Source organism: Fonsecaea multimorphosa, assembly GCF_000836435.1.
Source record: "Fonsecaea multimorphosa CBS 102226 unplaced genomic scaffold supercont1.4, whole genome shotgun sequence".
In the NCBI taxonomy this organism is placed as follows: domain Eukaryota; kingdom Fungi; phylum Ascomycota; class Eurotiomycetes; order Chaetothyriales; family Herpotrichiellaceae; genus Fonsecaea; species Fonsecaea multimorphosa.
Window position 1 is genome coordinate 958537 of NW_015971638.1, and position 21794 is coordinate 980330.

Below are 21794 nucleotides of genomic sequence, written 5' to 3' on the forward strand. Positions count from 1 at the left end.
GACCGGACATGTTGAAGTGGAACGGGGTCCGAGGGAGTCCGAACGGTCAAGCTCGATACTATAGTATGAAATCCAAATCACGCAACAGGAGGGGAAGGGGCTAGTTCACATGCCAGTCACCAGAGAGAAACTCACACCATTGCTTCCCTGAGGGTGCCTGGAGTGAGGAGGAGAGTTGGCGGCAGCTAGTGGCCAAGGTTCACATGATGGAACCGCAGAGGGGAGCAGGGAGGGAGGCGTTGATCTCGATGCAAGCAGAACCTCTAAAAGTCACCGACCTCAGGACAAGGTGGGCGACAGCTTCATTCAAGCTAGTTGACTAGGTAGGTTGGTAGGTTGGGTGCAGGGGAAGGGCGAAGGTACCGAGTAGCAAAATAAGGTGAAAAGCAACTGACAGGTGCACAAGCGATGGAGCTGCTGCCCGGCACTGCACAGGCTGCATAGGAGGATAGGGAATCATGTCGTCATCAAGCTGTTGGTGCCCGGGTAGTCGAATTCCTAAGCACCTAGATACCCCTAGGCACCTATTAGGTACCTAGTAACAGTGCTGCGCTAAGGAGCGATCGTAGCAGCTAGCACCGCTAAGCATAGGTAAATACTTACCTAGGTAGATTCTGTCAGCACTATGTGTGGAAGGTTAGACGAGAAACCCGCCTTAGTGTACGGAGTCCCTCGTGAGCTCGTACAGTGACAGTGTCTGGCTGCTTTTGCCTGAAGATTCCAATGCCGTGGCCCGTCAGCCTCATGTCAGATCTGCTTCTGTGGCTTTGACCCCCACGACGCTCATCGTCGCCCTCATCCCCAACTTGGAATTGTGCGCGTCATGATATCCCAGAAATTTCAACGGCTTACAGCAGAACTCTGCACGAGTGTGCTCCGCTATGGCTGCATGCTCGGCGACTAGCTATTTACTGTTTCTCAAAATCCCAACCGATTCTCTGCTCCTCCCGTTGACATCGCACGGCTGATTGGTATATCATGGCGTCTACCGTTGCCGAAAGCTTTTACTGAGACAGGAACATCTGAACTTCCCTCGCAGGCACAAAAGGCCCTCAAGTGACGATCGGAAGCTTTGTCCTGATGTACGACTATGCGTTGGTGTATGTGGCTGTTCTACCCCTGGACAACTTTTCTCTGCAAGCCCTAACATGTCCTGTGTCCGCTCTAGACACGTTGTTTACACCATCCCCCTTGCGATAGCCTTGTCTATTATCCTGGGCCCTCTGTTCACACGACGTGATATCTACAAGATATGCTTCCTTCAACTTGTCGCTGTCACATATACAATTCCCTGGTGAGAGCGAGCTCGGCACCTCCAACTGTTGGGAAACACTAACCGGTCAAGGGATTCGCACCTTATCAGAACCAGGATCTGGAGTATGCCCATTTATTCCTATTGTGGTACAGGGCTTTGAAGCTAATACTAACTTTGCCAAGCATATCCGCAAGATGTGATTATAGGGCCAACGCTGTTTGCTATTCCGGTCGAGGAGGTCTTCTTCTTTAGCATTCAGACTTATATTGTAAGCCATTACCCCTTGTTTGTTGTACGGGCAAGTTTGCTAATCCTGACTAGGCCACTTGCCTACAGATCCTTCTCAGCAAGCCGGTCCTCACCGCAATTCACTTGCATAATGAGGCCGACTTTCGGGACCCCGTTGGCAAGTCACTACTGGCTTGGAAGCGAGCAGGCCAGCTAGTTTTCGGGTTGGGCTTGGTGATTCCAATCCTGCGAGAAGGGCCTGCCGAAGGCCATTACATGCGACTCATCTTGATCTGGGCAGGCCCAGTAGTGCTGATGCTCTGGACATTTGCCTACCAACTACTAGTCACATTGCCATGGACAACAACCTGGCTACCTATCGCTGCACCGACATTATATCTGTGGATCGTTGACACATTGGCTCTCCGCAGGGGCACCTGGAGCATTGAGTCAGGCACAAAGCTCGGCATTCAAATCTGGCCCCATCTGGAACTAGAAGAAGCCGTCTTCTTCCTTCTGACAAACACTCTTGTAGTATGGGGCGGGATTGCCTTTGACAATGCCGTGGCTGTCCTCGACGCCTTTCCTGGTCACTTCCCCACCGTTCCCGGCCTGCCAGCTCCAACGTTGATGTTGAAAGCTTTATTTCTGGCCACGTCAAAATATGACACCGCGCGTCTACAGGGTTTACGGATTGCACTTACGGTGCTTGCTAAGAAAAGCCGATCATTCTATCTGGCTTCGGGTGTCTTTTCTGGTCGGCTGAGGATCGACTTGATACTTCTCTATGCATTTTGCAGGGTGGCTGATGATTTGATTGACGATGCGCCCTCTGCATCGGAGGCAAGCAAATGGGTGCAGCATTTCACCTATTTCCTGGATGTTGCGTACTCGCCAAAAAGGGATGAAGAGCACTTGCAGCAGGCCCTCGATCCATTCCCGCCCGAGGCGCAGACAATCCTGCGACTCCTTCCGACGGACAAACTGCCTTCTGGGCCACTCTACTCGCTTCTCGATGGCTTTCGGATCGATCAGAAATTTTTTGACACTGGATCTAGACAGAATCCCCCAATTCAAAATTTCGACGACCTTGAGCGATATGCAAGTTGTGTTGCAGGAACGGTTGGTGAACTTTGTTTAAATCTTGTCTATTATCACGATCCCGATCAAGCAACCTCCCCAGAAACCAAACGAAAGTGTCTCACTGCTGGTGCGAAAATGGGACGAGCACTGCAGTACGTCAACATTGTCCGAGACGTCAAGACAGACGCCGATGCCGGACGATGCTACATTCCTAGCGATTGGCTTGATAAATCCACGCAACGTTCATCCGAAGCTCTATCCGAGGAAATCCCGCGTCATCGGAAGAGGATACTGGACGTTGCATTCACGATCTATGCCGAGAATAGAGATGCAATCGAAGCGCTGCCATACTATGCGCGAGGTGGCATCCGGGTCGCCGTCGAGAGCTACATGGAAATCGGCAGGGTAATGCGTGAAGCAATGCGACAGGGCAGGCCTTTGGAATTTGCCGGTGGCGGCAAGAAGGGACGAGCAAGCGTACCAAAGTCGAGGAGGATATGGGTTGGATGGAAGACAATGATGGGAAGGAAGGGTGCGGTGTGATGGAAGAGGTTTTACTTTCTCACTTTCATCCTTCATGTGCATAGCTCGAGGTTGGCCAAAAGCACCGTCCAGATCAGGTTGAGAGGTCGCATTGAGGATCTTTCTCCCTGCGACTAGCGTGTGGCGTGCGGGGACTGCTTGATATCAGATCCAGATCTTAACCTTGGATATCAAAGCTCCCTGCTTTCATCTTTGCTAATTTCTTTGTAACCACGACCATGTTCTGTTCACAACTTAATTAATATCACAATACAGATGGAGATGATTGTTGCGCCCAATATTGACCGGGGACCGAATGAGCCCGAAAGTAGTGCCACATGCTGATGGCTTGGGAAACCAAAGTCATGTTGTCATTGACTCTACGCCCCTACGCCAACAGAGTATAGACTATGTCTCCCTACCTGATCTCTACGCGCTACTCGATCTCTGAGTCTCTATCAGTCCTGGGGATAAGTTCCGAGATATGAACAAGCCAAAAAGCGCTGTCATCGTAGGTGAGATTGTGTGACTGGGGTTTTCCGGTCTTCGTCAATTGCTGATTCCGAGACTCTAGGCGCAGGTGCCGGCGGCATTGCCAGCGCTGCCAGACTCGCCAAAGCCGGTTTTCGAGTGACCGTACTTGAGAAGAACGACCATACGGGCGGACGCTGCAGCTTGATACACGACGATGGCCACCGGTTCGATCAAGGCCCTTCTCTCCTCCTCCTGCCCGACCTCTTCGAGGAAACCTTCACCGACCTAGACACGTCCCTTGAGGCCGAAGGGGTAGAGTTGCTCAAATGCGAGCCCAACTACAACGTCTGGTTCGGCGATGGGGAGTGCATTGAGCTGTCCACGGATGTTGCCAAAATGAAGAAGACGATTGAGCGTTGGGAGGGAAAAGAGGGGTTTGAGAGATACCTCGCGTGGATGAAGGAGGCTCATGTTCACTACGAGGCTAGTGTTGTTCATGTACTGAGGAAGAACTTCTCCACAATATGGGCAATGGCCCGTCCGAGCTTCCTGCCCTACCTTATGGCCCTCCACCCCTTCGAAAGCATATGGAATCGGGCAGCGCGATATTTCCTGACGGAGAGACTGAGGAGGGCTTTCACTTTTGGGAGCATGTATATGGGCATGAGTCCCTTTGAAGCTCCTGGCACCTACAGCCTGCTCCAGTATACCGAACTGGCGGAAGGCATATGGTCAGTCTCCCATCATACAACCATTTCCGTAGCTTGGCTCCTAACGAGCGCGCAGGTATCCGAGAGGCGGGTTTCATCGAGTCTTGGACGCTTTGGTCCGAGTTGGGCAACGTCTCGGGGTCGAATACAGACTGTCGACACCTGTTGCTCGAGTAAATGTCGACGGATATTCCCAGCGCGCCACGGGCGTTACGCTGGCCTCTGGAGAAGTTGTGAACGCCGACCTTGTCTTGGTCAACGCCGATCTCGTCTATGCCTACAACGAGTTGCTATCTCCCTCTCATCAAGCCACAACATTGTCGAAGAAACCGGCTTCTTGTTCCAGCATCTCATTCTACTGTAAGTCCGCTACTGCCGAAGCCTTACGTATCCCAAGCTAAGCCATTCAGGGTCCATGGACAAGGTGGTCCCTGAGCTCCACACGCACAACGTCTTCCTGGCCGATGACTACCAAGACAGCTTCGACGACATTTTTAAGCGACAACAGATTCCGAAAGAGCCCTCATTCTATGTCAATGTGCCCTCGCGTGTCGATCCAAGCGCCGCTCCCGAGGATCGAGACAGCGTGGTGGTGCTCGTTCCCTGTGGTCACCTATTGGAGGGAGAGTCTGATCGGGGCCTCAACCCGCAAAGCGCGCAGGATTGGCAGTCTATGGTTGCAAAAGCTCGGCACGCAGTATTCGAAACGATTCGTCTCCGGACAGGGGCCGATCTTCAATCCCACGTGGTTCACGAGATAGTCAATACGCCGGGCACGTGGAAAGACAGATTCAATCTTGACAGGGGCGCCATTCTTGGATTGAGCCACTCGTTCTTTAATGTGCTCAGCTTCAGGCCCGGGACGAAACACGCGGCAATAGGAGGCGTGTACTTTGTGGGAGCCAGCACTCACCCAGGAACCGGTGTGCCGATTGTGCTGGCTGGGAGCAAGATCACCAGCGAACAAATCCTCGACGACCTTGGCATGATCAAGCCGTGGTCTCCGGGAAACCACAAGAGGAGGGTGGTGAGCGATCTGGACAAGTGGGGAAAGCCTCCTTTGGACCTCGTGCACACCCTTATTGTTGTATTCTTCGCGTTGGTGGTGATGCTTATGCTCGCCGCTAGATGATGGATGATATAGAAGTGGGGGACAATAATAGACAGCGAGGCGCGTATGAAACGTTAACTCTTCCATCTCTTTTTCTTGTCAGGATATACCCAAGTTATTCCTAGGTACGGTCTCTGGCGTCTACTCGTTTTCACTCCGTGTCTGCCAATTTCTCTCTAGCAACCTGGACTGCTAGGTACCTGTAGTCTCGTGCCACTGTGGCGGCGTTTCTGCCATTCAGCCATGGGGAGCGTAAAACAGCGAGAGGTTGCTATGCACTAGCCCCGTTGGGCAAGTTTGCTGCATGGGACGTTTCGGATATTTCTCCGGGACGGATGAGTCAGTGACTCAGGCTGTCGGCGCTGCTATGACCTCATTCACCAACAAAGCACCACAAGTGCCAAGATCGTCGATCATCGAGGAATCACCGGGAACCACCGTCGAATCGCTAGCGGCGTGACTGCTCCTAACTTTCCAAACGTTTTCGCGGTAGAGCCTTGCTCCCAGCATTTCCGACAAAATGCCTCTGACTAACCGCTGCAGGATGACTGGCACCCTGGTTGGCGCTGTCCTTTCTCGTCTGAGGTAATGAGATGGCCTTGCTGAGCTCGCCCCTTGGGCCGTTTCCGCTGACATGTTATGATCGCCCACCAATGCCGGCTAAGCCTAACGCCAGCTGTCTTCGCAATTTTCTCCGGTTCGCCACAGGAATGGAAGTCCGACCACCCGATTGAGGTCAGTCATGCCCTCCATCCAAGTCAAGGCGGTCTGCACTAGACATCAGCCTGCATTTGCTGTCAAAGGGTCGAAGCCGACGACATCCGAGCGGCGATACGGGTATGGATTTGTCGGCACCATCGAATGACAGTCACGGTAGCGTCGACAAATCTCAGACCACCACGAATGCAGCCCGGGCGTTTGAACTAACCAGCTGTGAGCCCTGCGGCCAGTCACCCTTCAGAGCAGTGTTTCCGATGCCAACAGAAAGTCGAGCTAATGCGTGGGTGGCTTGGAGACGGTCACCTGTTTGGGACATGAAAACAAAGGCCCTACCCAGAGCCTTGCAGCTCGATGGGCAGATGACCCTCCCCAGATGAGAAAACCTTACAGGGGGAGCTTACATTCTGCCAGAAGATTCCCTCGACACCCGGCTGCTACGGCAGCGTCAAGGCATGGAGCCCTCTCGAGGAATCTCCGGGATGGCACTTCCTCTCAATGCAGCATACTGTTTTGAGTTGACTGATCAAAGCGAATCGACGTCACGTTGCTGCTATCCGTGGCAGTCCGTATCTCAAAGGCACGAGACACTCATCTATTAAACCCCCCTTCCGCTCCGGAGCAGCGTATCCATTCTCACTTCCATCAACAGAATCAGCGACCTAGGAGGCCAACAGTCCTTTTGCAAATCCAGTCCTATCACTTTTAATCGACCCCCACGACAAACCACCTCCGCCAAACACTTCTCTTCAAGATGGGCAACGACGTCTTCCGACACAATGGTTTCACCAACACGGTGACTACCAACAACCACATCACTGCCGCTGGTAGTGATTGGTACTGGACTGTTTGTTCGGTCATGACCGTTTCCACCCTCGCCCTCATGGCCCTGTCCTTTTTCAAGCAGCGATCCCAGCGTCTGCTCTACTACATCGCCGCTGGCCTCACTCTGATCCCTGCCATCTCGTACTTCTGCATGGGTTCCAACTTGGGCTGGACCGCCATCTTGGTTGAATGGGTCCGCAGCGACCCCAACGTTCACGGCGACATGCGCCAGATCTTCTACGTCCGCTACATCGATTACTTCATCACCTTTCCCCTCCTGTTTACCCTGTTGTTGTTGACCTGCGGTCTCCCCACCTCGACTCTCCTGTACACCCTGCTCATGGGTGAGGTCTGGGTCATTATGGCTCTCGTCGGTGCTCTCGTCCACAGCGAATACAAGTGGGGTATGTGCTTCAAAACGTGACACGGGGTATTTGTGACAAGATTGCTAATTCGGGATATCAACAGGTTTCTTCACCTTCGGAACTGTCGCACTCTTCTTCGTCGGCTTCGCCCTCATCTACGAGGGACGTGCTTATGCCCGCGTTCTCGGACAAGATATCCTCCGTGTCTACACTGTAGTCTCTGCGTGGGTCGTCTCCCTCTGGATCGTCTACCCTATCATCTGGGGTGTTTCCGAGGGTGGTAACGTCATCCCTCCCGACTCTGAGGCCGTCGCTTATGGTGTCTTGGATATCTTGATCAAGCGTAAGTCATCACGTCCCGAGCGCTTACTCATTTTCGTTTGCATATGCTGACTTGCCCTTAGCTGTCACCGCTGCCTTCCTCATCTGGGGCATGCGCAACGTCGAGATGGAGCGCCTCGGCATCCACATCCGCGATGTCAATGCCGCCCCAGGTACTGCTCCTGTGACCGAGAAGCAAGCTGAGGCTGCTGCCGCCGGCGAGGGTGTCACTGCCCCCGCCGCCGCCGATACCACCGCCACCAGCGCTGTGTAAGCGGCTGGCTATGTCGCCGCAACAGCAGGCCCGAGGATCAGATCCGCCCAGTGCTCTGGACCAGCCCAATTTTCGATAAATTCGACGGACCATGTTTCCTCGCCTGAATGCTGCCAAGGGGTTTCTTAGTATCCCCTTTCACTGTCAAGCCGGAGGTCCCTACTTCTTTGGCCGGATCTCTAACAACGATACCCAAACCATTTTTCCTTTTTATACCAACAACCCACCAAAAACCCGCGAATCCGGTAATGCGACAGGTCACTCGTTACAAGATGACTAAGGAAGAATTCAACGAAATGATAATACTTGACTAATAATTGAAGGAGTCGTGCAGAAGGAAGAGGAGCGGCCCGTGTCTGATTAATCACGTCGCGATGATACCCAAGATACCATGTATAAGCATCTCGCCAACTGGGGTACTTAGTACGAGAGGATGGAGAGCTTGACCTAATAACACCCGATACCAATATATAGATCTCATGTAATGTCAATGTTACTCCACACTTCTGACAAGTCTGACTGAGCTTATGAGCTGGCCTCGACTTTTCTTTCCTTTGTATAAGACAGCCAATATTCGGTAGACGACGTATCTCGTGACCACTTGCCAATTGTTCGACAGCTCGTGACCTGCACCGCTTGACTTTCCCTTCTCGTTCTTGCGTGTTACAGAGCTCGTGTGCCAGATCTCTCTTTCTTACGAGTAAAGGAGGGCCATCGACCAGCCACCGCTTTTTCCACCATCAGCTTGCGGACCGCGGCAGTGTGTTCGGCAAGCCGCAATCAACTCGTGATTGGCGTGAGATGCCGCAAGCAAAATAGGGGACAAGCCCTGAGAAGGAAAAAAAAGGAGCCAGCCAACACGAACTTGCCTTTCCCCAGAAAAAAGCTTTCCCAGCCACCACAGATTTCACACAATCTCGAACTCCCCTTATCAAACGTGGATCCCTTGAGGCTTGAGAGGCTTGAGCGCCGAGATGTCGCAGAGTGGACACGAACGTGGAACCCCCTTTTCTCGCTTCACACTCTACTTAACCCGTTCCGACTTAGCACGAGGGTTCCTCGGAGATTTATGAGGTGCAGTAGTGTGGGAACAGTCGTAAAAAGGGGATCCCGGATTACAACCTCGGGGGTTTGTCAAGACTCGAGGGGAAGTGCGCCGGCAAATTCTCATTGTCTTTCACACCTTTTAAAATTACCGCCTTCGAAAGGCGGGTTTCGGAAAGGGAAAAAAGCGCAAATGGAAAGGAGAAGTCCCGGCATTTGTGCCCTCCGGATTAAGGAGCGTATTGACCCAAACTCTGTGCCAAAGCGAAGACATGTCCTTGAGCCTTGGCTGAGGATTTCTTATCAAGAGTGATGGCCTCAGTGTCTTCCCCAGAAGGGAGTGCGAAAACTGGTGCCATCTCGCTTTTGGTCGATAGTTCGTCGCTGAGATGGACAAGCGAGAAGGCACCACACACCGTCTCTTGCACCGTCTGTCGATGATCGGGTTAAGCCTGCAGCATTGCATCCTCGTGACCTGCCGTTGGCCATGTTACCGCACTGTCGAGATTGCAGAGAGACCGTTTTCGATGAAGAAAGAATCTACTCCAGAGGCGAGAGCAGACGAAAGTTGCTCCCCACGATTCTTCTGCAGATCACCTTCGAATCCCTCCGCCCACTACTACTACTGCACCGATTTCTCGTTGGATGGAGTGATCAGAGCCGGGTCCAGTCGTCAAGGTGCTCACTGGTTCCAACGCAGCCGTGCTTCTGTTTTCAACACTCGCGCTAAAGGCAGACAATCCTGATCGCTCAATGGCCGTGGACGAAGGAACAAGCCCACAGAGGCCAAGTTTCCTCCGTGTTCTCGAGAAAGACAAGGGCAGAGAGCCGATCACGTCGGTCTCGCACCGTCGAGACTGGGCCGTGTTGCACAGAACTCATATTATCTTAGTCGTAGCGATGGCAGGAGCGACTACTAACCCCACCCCTCTTGCCCAAAGTCTTCATCGAGACATTCATATGGTAAGTACAAGTATCTATCATTTCGGTCTTGGAAGCCCACCATTGGCGAAGTTGGCAGCTTGCTTCTGCTTGGAGGAACAGTCTCAGACTGGTCGTGGTCAGGGCGACACACAGTTGCAGTCTTGACCAAAACCCCGGCCTCGCGCACACCGCAAATCTCGAACTGCTCTTACCACGGCCAACCATATATCGGTATCGGCAGTTGTCCGGAGGGTTGCAGATGAGGTTGTGTAATCTGCCGCGGCGAGAGGCCTTGATAACCCGGTGTGAAGACGGCTCCTGGCAACACCAGCGGTAGCTCAAACACAGGTAACGCACTTTGGCCGGCTCCAGGTGAAATTGCACGGTTCCTGCTGGCGGCTACAAATGAGGTTAAGGACGAGTCGACCAGGAAGACGCCGCTTCAGATTCGGTGCTGGGCCGATCCGACAGTAACAAAAGTCGCAGCCAGTAAGAAGCCTTGGAGACTCAGAGAATGGCCCGATAACGTTGATGTCAGGGGCTTGGGAAAGAGGACAAGTGGACGAATGGGCGACGGAGCGCATTGTGGATGTTTGTAGGTGGTCGTTTCATCAGTTATTTGCAGAGCTTTGGCGCAAACAAGCAGCAGATGGGCCGCTTAAAATGAATCTAACCTGACGCTGGTGCCACTCTTAGGCGGTCCTTTAGGGGCTCTTAGCGAGGGTCTCGGGAAATTTGGCACGGCTGGCATTGGCTGGCAGCGGAGGACAAGCCCCAACAAACCCCCACAGGCCCACAGTCACTCAGGCACAAGCCCAGGAACCAGCCCAGGCACCATCTAGTTACAACCAGTAGGTGCCAGGGACATCCAGGCGCAACCACTCAGGGGCCATAGTTTCATCAACTCGTCCGACCGCCTATCCACTTGGCCGTCGTCTTATCCACCACTTCTCCGCGATCGTCCAACCCTCATCCCAACTCAAATCAGCCAGACGACCAGTCAACGCCTGCCGACTTGTCTCTGTTGACACCAGCGCTTTACTCTAATTCGGTTTACCACCGCACGCAATTTACCCGACCTCTGCGAAAGACTACGACGATGCTACCGCTGCCAGGCCAGCGCTCCACCATGCCCTTCAGGCCCTTGCCAGCCCATCAGATATGCTTTCGGCCGCCACATATACTCTTGAGGCTTCCCTGCTCGTGTCCAGGTGTTGAAACCTCTCCTTCCACCGTCGCAGAAACCCAGGATAGCATATTGCTGTCGTCCGAGTCGCTGAGCTCCCTCTCAGTTCCTATCACGCTCATTCTTCTTCATTCGAGCAGCGCTCGCTCAGCTCGCCTTGCGCGACACCTCTCAAGGACTATAACAGCACATTGACCGACCACGGCAGGTCACCACACTCATTTGACACTGATACGCTACTCGATATCACGCAACGACCATCGGAAGTCGCCAGGCGCATTCAAGAAGCAAAGTGCGGCTCATGCACACACCTTGATACGATAACACGGTCAAAAACAAACCGAATCAAGATGCGCATCAGCTCAGCCCTCGCAACAGTGGCGCTGTTGCTAGCACCAGCCGCTCTGGCTGATCTACCTCCCGGAAACTGGGCAGGCGAGACCACCATCACAATCACATCCTCTTTCTCAACCACTCTTACCATTACCAAGTATCTCACATATGTGAATGCTACAACGACAACCAGCTCCAGCAGCTACCATGTCACGCCCACAGGCTGGAATATCACTTCTACTGGGCCCACGGCTGCAAGCACAATCAATATACCAACGTTGACAGCCCCAGCTACTTCCACCCTGGGCATTTCACCGCCTATCGCTACTGCAACTGGCGCAGCGAGCGCACAAGAAATCAACTTCGCAGTTGCCGCTCTGGCGGGCGCCGCTGCCGTCTTCTTGGGCTCTTTATAACCAAACCCGTCTTGACACTGATCGACATTGCCGAACATGATGCGGCTACCAGTCGATATTGTTTCTTTTCCTTCCTCATGTTTTGACTGAGTCAATGTTTCACGTCGCGAGCACCAGCATGCTCGTTTTCACTTGTCTGGATAACAACACTTTGATCTCTGAGAGAGTTTGAGACACAATGCGGAGGACTGATTGTCGGAATCTCTGATTGTACCGCAGCCGGTACTTTCACGCATTACCCACGTATCGAAGATGCAAATTGGGAGATTACGCTGTCGACGCCTGGGGCGCAGATGAGTCGGGACCATCAACCACTGTACCAGGCTGTGGTTTCAAGCATGAGTGTTGGGCAATGACGGCCTCTTGCTATTCGCACACCAGGTGGATGAAGACCGGAGGGAAATGGTTCTTGGGATAGGGGCGGCATTAGGGGACACTGGAGACGGAAGGGGGCAGTCTACGATGACGACGGATACGATGCGAACTGCCAATTCCGCACTTTTGGAAGCATGTAAGAGTGTCTCGGTCTCCTTTTACCAAGTGGTGGTGAATCATGTGGGAAGCTTCGTTTTGACCCACGACTCCATCTGTACAGATAGCCAGTTAGCGCAGCCTTGTAATTGAATCAAGAAACGTCATGGAGCACAGCCTGTCTCACTGCCTTGTGGTGTCTTACTACCTCGTGGCTATAGGTTTGCCAAAACACGAAAAAAGAAACCACGGTTGTCTTGCCTGGTTCCGATAACCTTCGCTCCCTCTCATACTACGGAATCGGATCTGTAAAGGGGGAAACTTGGGCACGAAGGCCTTCTGCCAGCCCATTGGACACTGGTCCTTTTTGGGACCGCCATCTACCTATCCGTCTGTCATGTGTCACTGATGTTATTGACGTCTCTCGATAATGGGCTGGGGCTGAACAAGGAACTGCGGATTGTCTGGTGGACAAGAGATCGTGCGAATGTGGAGCGAATGATGGGGGTGGAGAATACGTAGCTACCTAGTATTTTTTGGCGTTCTGGCTTTTGTCGAGGGGGGCCGAACTCAGGAGCAGGAGCAGGAGCAGGAGGAGCAGCAGGAGGAGAGCGTGGTGATGGGGATGTGATGGCGGTTGATGGCGGTCGTGGCGCCTGCGGGATGCTGGTCGATGGTGGCTGGTGGCTGCGCAGTAATCGCCTGGCAACCCAGACCTCGATCCCTCACTCTTTCACACCCACCTGCACCCAGACAACTTCTCAAGGGAGGCTGTTCCCAGACTGCTACTCACGAAGCAAACATGAAAAGATACTGGGTACTTTAGGTAGGTTAGTGAAAGTCGAGCTCTGCCAGCGTGTATGCAGCTGAGCCATTTGGGGCCACTTTGGCCGTCACGTGTTCTCATTCGGACCGTCGCCCTGTCGTCTACACGTAATGCCTACCTAGTAGGCAGGTTTGCCACTCTTGCCCTCTAGTTGGGCGCCTCCGCGAGGCGGGGAAATAGCGAGCATTGGTACCCATCCGAGGCCATCACCATCACCATCACCATCACCATCACCATCACCTGTACGAGGTACGGAGCCATCATGTGTTCCTCATGAGCAATACCCCTTCTTACAAGCTCTTGGGATATTGCTTCGGCCAGGTTGCAGCTACTGGACTGCATGTCCTCTGGAATATTGTGTGCTCTGAGCTGCCTCGAAGGAACTAGAGTGCCGAAGAGCATACAAGACCACTCATCCCCTCCGTCTAGCCTGCCACTTTGCCATCAGCATTCTGGCCTGCATTACAATGCCGGAACTTGCAAGGACTGCATGTTGCCGTTGCCGGGAACAGAAATTGAGATGCTCTCGAGAACTCCCAACCTGTGCCAGATGTCTCAGACTCAGCGCCGTCTGCGAGTTTCCCGCGCCTCCAGATCGCAAAGTTCTCGCCGCCTTCCGTGCACAACCAAAGAAGCGCAAGCTGGAGCGCAGCGCCAGTGACCGGTCTCCACGGAGAAACAGTCACTCAGCAGTCCCTAAACCTAGCCTCGCCAGCCCTGTGTCTCAGCCCGCGAACCACAATACTGGTGCTTCTGCAGAAGAGCGCCCTGACTCTGTCCTTCCTCTATCGAGGTCACAGGAGAAGTTCTTGCAAGACGTCTACTTCACCTGCATGTTCAACTCGACTTTGGTCTTCCACAGACCCACGTTTTCCGGGGCGTGGGAAGACGGACGGCTTCCACGACATGTCCTACTCGCCGTCTACGCAACGGCTACAATGTAAGGTCCGACCCATACTTGACTGCTCCAGCTACCTGACGGACTTGTAGTTTTCTGCCCTTCGATTCGCCTCTTGCACAGCAGAATGCAGCCCTTCTCCAACCACTAGGCGATCTGACAGCCCTGGGAAGACAATGGGCTATTCGTGCTGGGAAAGAAGTGCTCCAAGACATTGATCAGCCCACGTTCGAGAGTGTCCAAACCTGTGAGATGCTCACATTGTATTGGTTCTCGGCCGGCGAATCCCAGAGAAATACCATGTTCTCCGGTATGTGCTTCCTTCGATAGCTCGTGCGAAGACTCTCTGAGCCGGATTTTATGACCAGGTATCGCATACAAAGCAGCTTGCACCCTGGGCTTGGACTTGTCAGAGCCGCTGACCGCAACCGGGGAGAGCCCTGCATCTGGAATAAGTCCAAGCTGGCTAGAGGCAGAGGCAGTGCGGCGTTGCTTTTGGGCCGTCTGGTTTACGCAATGCATCAATTCTGACCATTCGGTTGTTGGCACTACCTACAACGATCGGGTCATGAATCTGTCTCTGCCAATAGCCGAGAATTCCTTTCACGAAGCTGTCCAACAGCCACTGAAAAATCTTTCCAGCGTTCTCCAGCAGCACTCGACCTTTGCGAGCCAGACACACGCTGCGCCTAGCATTATGGCTGAACTCATGACTCTAATCTTTTATTGGTGCGTGTTCCACACCTTTTCGAAACCTGCTTCTAAAGGAAATGCAGGGTTAGGATACGCAATCTTGTCCGAGTCACGGATCGCATCTCTGGCAGAGACTGGCTAGCGGAGCTGTTTGAGCTAGAAGGCAGACTGTCCGCGTGGTATTCACAACTTCCCGAATCCTTGAAATACTCCAAGCGAAATTTGTACGAGCAGTTGGTGGTTCTTCAGCAGCCGGTCTACACCTTTGTGCATGCGCTTTACCACCAGTGTCGTCTTGTCCTTCATTCGTCCTTGGTTCCGAAATTCAGCGGTATTCGTCTCGACAGGGCAGTTCCATCAGAGGCAACAGCCCTCTGTGCTCGAATTGCCCTGAAGAGCGCTCAACGCATATCCGAGCTGGGTGCAGATGTGAGTTAGCTTCAAAGACCCGACTGCGCATGCGAACCAGCGGCTCCTCCAGCACATTTTCTGGTGCTGATGATGATACAGATCCTAGCTCTTGATTGGGACCCTGCCCAAATAGCATCTTTCGTTGGGTATTGTATGTACGTTTCAGCGTCGATCCACATCGCCTTTCTCTGCTCCAGAGATGCAACGCTCGCAGTTCCCGCCAGAGCCAATTTGATGGCCAGTCTAAAGTTGCTCAAGTCGATGAAGATGTATTGGACAAACTTGAAGAGACTGGTGAGTGCACTGCGAAATAGGACAGTCCTGAGATTAACAAACCTTCGAGTGGGTCCGAATCAATTTGCTCTACGGAGCTCAGATGGAGAGACGTTTGGCTTCGGCAAGAGAAGGGCTGGCAGGGTCCGCAGAAGCGCACCTCACCGAGCTCGATGAATTAGCAGGTGAACCACGGGATGTTGGTCAATTGGCCGAGCCTCTTGCCGATTCCGTCCTGGATTATACACTAAGGCGACTCAGACCAGATAGGGTCGTCCTTTCTCCGGCTGCTCAAGCACTCAAAAGACAGCCTTGTCCGGACGACTTATCTCAATTGATGGACGAAGACTCAAGCTTATCGCTAAACCCGTCCTCCCAGTCGGCTAGGCCAGAAGGTCCATTACCTTCGGTAGGTCTGGATCAGTCTAATTTTCTTACCTCTACAGCTCCACAAATAACCGGTGCCTGGGACCGCATGCGGACTCCGACTATGCAGCCTCTGAACAGCGACGGCCTGGACTGGTGGGAGATGACTCTGGACAGCATCCAACAGCCGATATTGCCGTATGAAGAACTCTTCAATCTGGATTTCAACTTATCATAGCGACTGAAAACTCAAGTCGGGCTCCACTATACTTGGACATCCATCGGTCCGAAAAAGACCCACGAGTCGGTGGATTCTATGAGCTCCGTATGCCTCTCCTTAGTGAAAAGGAGACTCTGTTCTGCCCTCATATATATTGTCCTGTTCCGGCAACGGACCCTTCGACCTCGTCTGCGACGTTAATACGCCACTGGTCGGATCTCTGTGTACCATTAACCAACCCGCAGACTTTACACGATACGCTCCAAGATCATGGCCGATACGAACACTAACAGAAAACCTAAGCGTTTCATTACCGGCCACAACGCTGATGGCAAGGGTATTGTCCAGGTTATTGACGAAGGATCATGGCGGAAAATTGACAACGATATTGTGAGATACAACGAAATGTGGTCGACAAGCACCTTCCCGATCGATATCAAGAACGACGAAAATTTGGATAGAGAAAGGACTGTCATGTCTCTGTCTTTACCCAACGGCACAGTACTGAGGATGGTCGACCGCTCCCCCGGCTCCTCCTCCGCCATGCATCGCACCCAGAGCCTCGACTATGGTGTGGTTATTGAAGGCGAGATGGAGCTGATCATGGATTCTGGGCAGATTGTTACATTGAGGAGAGGGGATGTCTGCATTCAACGAGGTACTTTGCATCAGTGGCGAAACCCTGGAAGTACTTGGAACAGGATGCTGTTTGTCTTGATCGATGCTTTACCGCTCGAGGTGGGCGGGGTAGTCCACAAAGGCGAGACGGGCTACGAGCACGTCAAGGAGATAGGGTCTCGTTCCTAAAAGGTTTTGGCATAGTGGTGGAAATTTGGGCGCCAAATACCCGTCGACATCTCTCCGAGAGGTGATAAAGATTGTGTCCGACGCGCAATAAAGTCACAAGGCTTAGAATAGACCTCCACATGATCATCAAATTTGGCATCGCGTACCGTCCGCAGTATATCCATCCCAAGGACAGTGGGAAGAGCGTCTATTCCCAGCAAAATAACAGCAACGTGGCTCTCGCTTCCATTCTACAAGCTGATCATCCTGATCCCTTGGGCAGAAGGGTAGTTTATCGAACACGGCCCGGAGATTGGAGTTAACAGCCCAAACTCTCTTCACCTGACGGCAGGCTCATGCTCGCACTGTGCTTGGGTCGGCAATAGTGACTAGCGACACAGCTGTAGACCTGCCGACGGTGGTACTGTGTATCTGTATCCGAGGCACAAGGTCGAAGTATCCCGAAGCATTCGGGCCGAACGACCCCAGCCTCAGCAACCCCGAACCTCTTGGCCCTCTTGGCCCGTCTGCTTATCCCAATCGACGAACCAATGCAAATTGCCGGAGAGCTTCTGCGGAGCGACTTCAGCCCAACGACCCAGATTCTGGACCCAGGATGGATACTCCAGTATTGCCATTTACAAGCGAAATCCGGGGGCCCGCAGAAGCGATCTGGAGGGACGGGACAATAGAGGCCAAGCACTATCTGATATTGATAAAAGACGACGACCCTTTCACCTTGCCAGCTGCAACCGCCATAGCCCCCCAATTCTTTCTCTTGAGCTCTTTTCCAAAATCATCATGCCGTCTTCGATCAAGAGTGTCTTGCGTCGTCTCGAAGTCAAGCATGACGGAGAGGTCTACTCTGACCGACCGCCCACCAGATGGGGCAACCGAGATGTCTTCCCTGTGCCTCTGGAGCAACGTCGCTACACGGTCATCTCCTACGTCTCGTACTGGTCCATAGCCTCGTTGAGTGTCACCTCTTGGGCCTATGGCGGCAGTGTCATTGCCCTTGGCTTGAGCGCCGGAGAGGGGATTGCCTGTTCCGTGATCGGATCCCTCTTCGTCGGCCTTTTTGCTTTCCTCTGTGGCCATCCAGGGGCAAGTATGCACGTAGGGTAAGTTGGCATTTCCCCCCATGCAGTTCTCATCATTGCTGGAGTCGTTCTGACCGTGTGTTGATAACCACCAGATTTACCGCGCTGGCGAGAGTGACATTCGGACTATACGGTTCATACATCCCAGTGCTCCTTCTGGTGTTTGAAAATGTCATCTTTGTAAGTTCTTCCGCCAACGTTACACCATTTTCGCTGACCCAACGACCAGTTCGGTATCCATGCGTACTTTGGAGGCCTAGCGGTGACTATTGTTCTCAATGCCCTTTCATCGAGCTTTATGCATTGGAAGAATACACTTCCAGAAAGGTGCGTCCGGCTCCAAATACCACAGACGCCAATTTATTGTCTATGCTAAAAGTGCATCAAAAGTGCCGGCGGTGTCACCTCTCAAGGGCTGATCGGTTTCGTCATTTACTTTGTCGTCTTCTTTCTCTTGTTGTTGATCCACCCGTCCAAGCTCCGAAACCTGGTGTGGCCCGCTGCCATCACCATCGCAGTTGTTTTCCTGGGCCTTCTCGGCTGGGCCATCAGTGCCAATGGCGGGACAGTTGGAAACCTGCTGGCTGGAAAGATCCATCTCTCGTCGACCAACAAATCCTTCGCGATGCTCTACGCCATATCAAGCGCCGCAGGGTCGGCCACGGCCTTCTCTAGCCGTGTCTCGGACTGGACGCGATTCGCCGTGACCAAGCATTCAGCTACAGTGCCCATGCTGGTCTTCGCGCCAATTTTCGGCTGCATCGGCCCCATCTTTGGTATTCTTGCCACGAGCGCTGTTTACTCCAGGTATCAGGCGGTCGAGTGGAATCCACTTGGCTTGCTTCTTTATGTGCAAGCCACTCAGTACACTGCTGGGTGCAGAGCAGCCACCTTCTTTGCGGGCTTGGGACTTTTTTGTGCGAGTCTCATGGTAAGCTATTTGCCCGCTCGATGTCTTGTACACTTCACTCGCTGACCACTCTGTTTGCTGCTAGAACAATCTTATGGGCAAAATCAGCTGCGCCGGGATGGACTGTGCAGGGTTGTTCCCCAAATACATCACAACTCGGCGCGGCAGCTATATACTTACGGTCATCGGCATCCTTATTCAGCCTTGGAGACTCGTGAATGGGTCAAGCACCTTCTTGACGGTTCTGGCGTCGTTTGGGGGTGCGTATTCTAATTTCCATGACTCCTCGAAGAGGATTGGAGCTAATTTGAGCTTATAGTCTTCGTCGCCCCAATGACTGGCATCTTGGCTGCCGACTACTGGATTGTCCGGAGACGCAAGTGGGTGATGCACGACATCTACAGACAAGACGGCATTTATTGGTACACGTTTGGTGTCAACTGGAGGGCCTACGTCGCCTTCATCATGAGCTTCGTCTTTGACTTGCGTGAGTTCCTCGCCCATCTCCAGCCCCCTTTCAAGTTCATGGTCACTGACAACAGCATCTTTTTCAGCCGGCTTTGCTGCCTCGGTCAACAAGACTTCGATTGCACCGGGCTGGACTCGGATGTATGACATGTCCTACATTGTCAATCTGGCCATAGCGGTCTTGATCTTCTGCTGCCTTTCGTTCGCCTTTCCTCCAAAGGGACTGGGTGTTGCGGAGGGATGGGACGACGGGTCTGTTGTGGGAGAAAACAAAGTGACGGACCCGACGGTGGCTGTGGAACAGGAAAAGGAGGAGCGCGTCTACGAGGTCGAATGCCTGCCGCCGGCACCGGCGAACTAAATCAGACGAAGCGAGGCGCTCCTGCTTGTGTAACCCAAGACCAGATTGAGACTATCACTGTGGTTGTTGATATGGCAGGCGGCACGGAGACAGCTGCCGGTAGTCGAAAGTAATCAAAACAGGAGTATATAGCATGCGGAAAAGCCCAGGGGCTCATCAACCGTTGATGCTAGTATTGTCTGTACAGTGTGTCATAACTCCGCTGGCACAAAATTTGGCGATTGACCCCATTGAAATTGACATCTGTATGTTCTAGGCGGTGTTGTTCCCCCAAGTCGCTGTCTGGCCAGAACGCTCCATGGTGTTACCATCGAACGGCGAACGCACGCTGAGTATCTTGACCAACATGAGTCGATCATGTGCCCTTCTAGGCCAAGCTCACGTCCACTTCTCTCGAAGTGCAAAATGTCGAATTCTTGCTCGTGACGCTTCGCCCTCCGCCATGCGGTCGTTCGGGCCGAACGCTCGAAAGCGGAGCAGATGTCACCCCACAAACATGACGCTTAGGCAGATCAAGACTTGGATCTGCACTCTGTACGGGGAATCTCGTACGTGGCCCGAACTCACTGAGGCTTCTGAGCTCGGGGCCGAGCTTGATTGACTTCAAGTCCGTCGACGACATATATGAGAGACTCATGTCAGGTTCAAGTCGACGCGGTATATCCCCGGACCACATCACGACCTAGACAGCCTCAAAACCCCGACACTTGTGACATTGACGATCCGAGGAAGGTCAAAATGCCAGCAGAAGAAGTAGTCCAGATTGGCAAGAATCATGTATTCTCGTCCGGGCGGAGCTCTACACGCTACTTCAAAGACGGGTATTTCGATTACAACTTTGAGAAATTCCTGGGCCTGGCTACTTACTCGGGGGCTGAAATAGCCGAGTGCTTCGAAACGGCCGCACGGATCACGGACGGTGACCCGCAAAGCTGGATCGAGGCATGGACAAGCACCGCGCGCCGCGTCGAGGCTTACGCGGAGAACGCTATCAAGGGCGGCCATAAGGTCAGTGCCAGGGAAGCCTGGCTTCGAGCCACGACTTACTACCAGGCCGCTTTCTTCTTTGTCCCGGATAAGGATCCTAGAAAAGCGGAGCTTTATTGGAAGCACACAGGCTGCTTCCAATCGGCGGGAAAGCTATTCGACCCGCCATACGAGCCGCTCGCCATTCCGTATGAGGGAAAGACTCTCTTTGGATACTTCTTGCGCTGCGACGACAAGCCGCGGCCCACGGTGCTCATCCAGATGGGCGCGGACGGCAGCTCGGAGCAAATCTACTTCTCTGGAGGCGGCGCGGCTGCCCTTCGTCGCGGGTACAACGCGCTCATCTTCGAAGGACCTGGTCAGACGGGTACGTTCATGCGTGACCGCAGCCTCAACTATCGCTATGACTGGGAGGTGCCTGTCGCTGCGGTGGTGGACTATGCCTTGACCAGACCAGAGGTCGATCCAAAGCGGATCGCTTTGATCGCATACAGCATGGGAGGCTATTTCGGACCTCGCGCTGTCGCCTTTGAGAAGCGCATTGCAGCCTGCATTGCCAGCGGCTTGGTCCCGTCCATGCCCGCCCTGGCCGGAGACCGGATTAAAGCGATTAGAAATACCAAGAATGGCAAGTACAACCATGCCGCCAGGTATGCCCTGTTTGAGCACATGCCGAAGTACGGCTTCAACAATGGCCTCCAAGATCTTGACAAGCTCGAGGCCATTTGGGAGAAGTTTACTCTCTACGGCCTGGAAGATAAAATCACCTGTCCGCTCCTGGTCGTGCAGGCGGCCGCCGAAGGGGAACACCAAACGAAAATCGCAAAGGAGTTCTTTGACAAACTATCTAACCCCAAAAACAAGTTCCGCCTCACCACCGAGGACGACGCGGCCGAGATGCACTGCCAAAAGGGGAATGCGATGCTGCTGCATGCCATCGAGTTTGACTGGCTGGACGATGTGATGGGCGGACCTGAAGACTGAAGTGGAGGGATGGCATTGGCAAGAGACTGACTGGCTGGCTGTGAGCATGGGGCCCTTATACCTACCTAGGTAGGGTTTGATACACTGTGTCCGAAAACAGAAAAAGGCTCTAGCTTCTGAATGTTCATTCTAGATCTTCAGAAGCAATGGCCAGAGTTGCTTTGTCACCCAAAGACCCCTGTAAATAACCCCCCCCCCCCCCCCCCCCCCCCCCCCCCCCCCCCGAACACGTTCTTCGCCACCTGTCTCTGC

The 21794-nt window shown here is 53.2% G+C and overlaps 8 protein-coding genes across 8 annotated transcripts; all 8 read left to right on the forward strand.

The window, feature by feature from the left end:
• Positions 1–1148: 1148 nt before the first annotated feature.
• Z520_02997 (uncharacterized protein) lies at positions 1149–3109 on the forward strand (the record flags this gene model as incomplete). Its single annotated transcript, XM_016773510.1, has 4 exons — positions 1149–1294; positions 1346–1377; positions 1438–1523; positions 1577–3109. 4 exons carry the CDS (start codon positions 1149–1151, stop codon positions 3107–3109), a joined length of 1797 nt encoding a protein of 598 aa, XP_016635567.1.
• Positions 3110–3572: 463 nt separating this feature from the next.
• Z520_02998 (uncharacterized protein) lies at positions 3573–5404 on the forward strand (the record flags this gene model as incomplete). The annotated part of the gene is made up of 4 exons (XM_016773511.1): positions 3573–3603; positions 3663–4293; positions 4349–4632; positions 4683–5404. The coding sequence occupies 4 exons, from the start codon at positions 3573–3575 to the stop codon at positions 5402–5404; spliced, it is 1668 nt and encodes a 555-aa protein (XP_016635568.1).
• Positions 5405–6854: 1450 nt separating this feature from the next.
• Z520_02999 (uncharacterized protein) lies at positions 6855–7885 on the forward strand (the record flags this gene model as incomplete). Its single annotated transcript, XM_016773512.1, has 3 exons — positions 6855–7329; positions 7394–7633; positions 7695–7885. 3 exons carry the CDS (start codon positions 6855–6857, stop codon positions 7883–7885), a joined length of 906 nt encoding a protein of 301 aa, XP_016635569.1.
• A 3504-nt stretch (positions 7886–11389) lies between these two features.
• Positions 11390–11788, forward strand: Z520_03000 (uncharacterized protein; the record flags this gene model as incomplete). The annotated part of the gene is made up of 1 exon (XM_016773513.1): positions 11390–11788. One exon carries the CDS (start codon positions 11390–11392, stop codon positions 11786–11788), a length of 399 nt encoding a protein of 132 aa, XP_016635570.1.
• Positions 11789–13552: 1764 nt separating this feature from the next.
• Positions 13553–15964, forward strand: Z520_03001 (uncharacterized protein; the record flags this gene model as incomplete). Its single annotated transcript, XM_016773514.1, has 6 exons — positions 13553–14025; positions 14076–14293; positions 14352–14712; positions 14760–15105; positions 15187–15381; positions 15431–15964. 6 exons carry the CDS (start codon positions 13553–13555, stop codon positions 15962–15964), a joined length of 2127 nt encoding a protein of 708 aa, XP_016635571.1.
• Positions 15965–16216: 252 nt separating this feature from the next.
• Z520_03002 (uncharacterized protein) lies at positions 16217–16753 on the forward strand (the record flags this gene model as incomplete). The annotated part of the gene is made up of 1 exon (XM_016773515.1): positions 16217–16753. One exon carries the CDS (start codon positions 16217–16219, stop codon positions 16751–16753), a length of 537 nt encoding a protein of 178 aa, XP_016635572.1.
• A 780-nt stretch (positions 16754–17533) lies between these two features.
• Z520_03003 (uncharacterized protein) lies at positions 17534–19571 on the forward strand (the record flags this gene model as incomplete). The annotated part of the gene is made up of 7 exons (XM_016773516.1): positions 17534–17853; positions 17928–18012; positions 18062–18159; positions 18223–18763; positions 18828–19002; positions 19062–19229; positions 19297–19571. The coding sequence occupies 7 exons, from the start codon at positions 17534–17536 to the stop codon at positions 19569–19571; spliced, it is 1662 nt and encodes a 553-aa protein (XP_016635573.1).
• Positions 19572–20309: 738 nt separating this feature from the next.
• Z520_03004 (uncharacterized protein) lies at positions 20310–21542 on the forward strand (the record flags this gene model as incomplete). Its single annotated transcript, XM_016773517.1, has 1 exon — positions 20310–21542. The coding sequence occupies one exon, from the start codon at positions 20310–20312 to the stop codon at positions 21540–21542; it is 1233 nt and encodes a 410-aa protein (XP_016635574.1).
• Between the last annotated feature and the right edge of the window lie 252 nt (positions 21543–21794).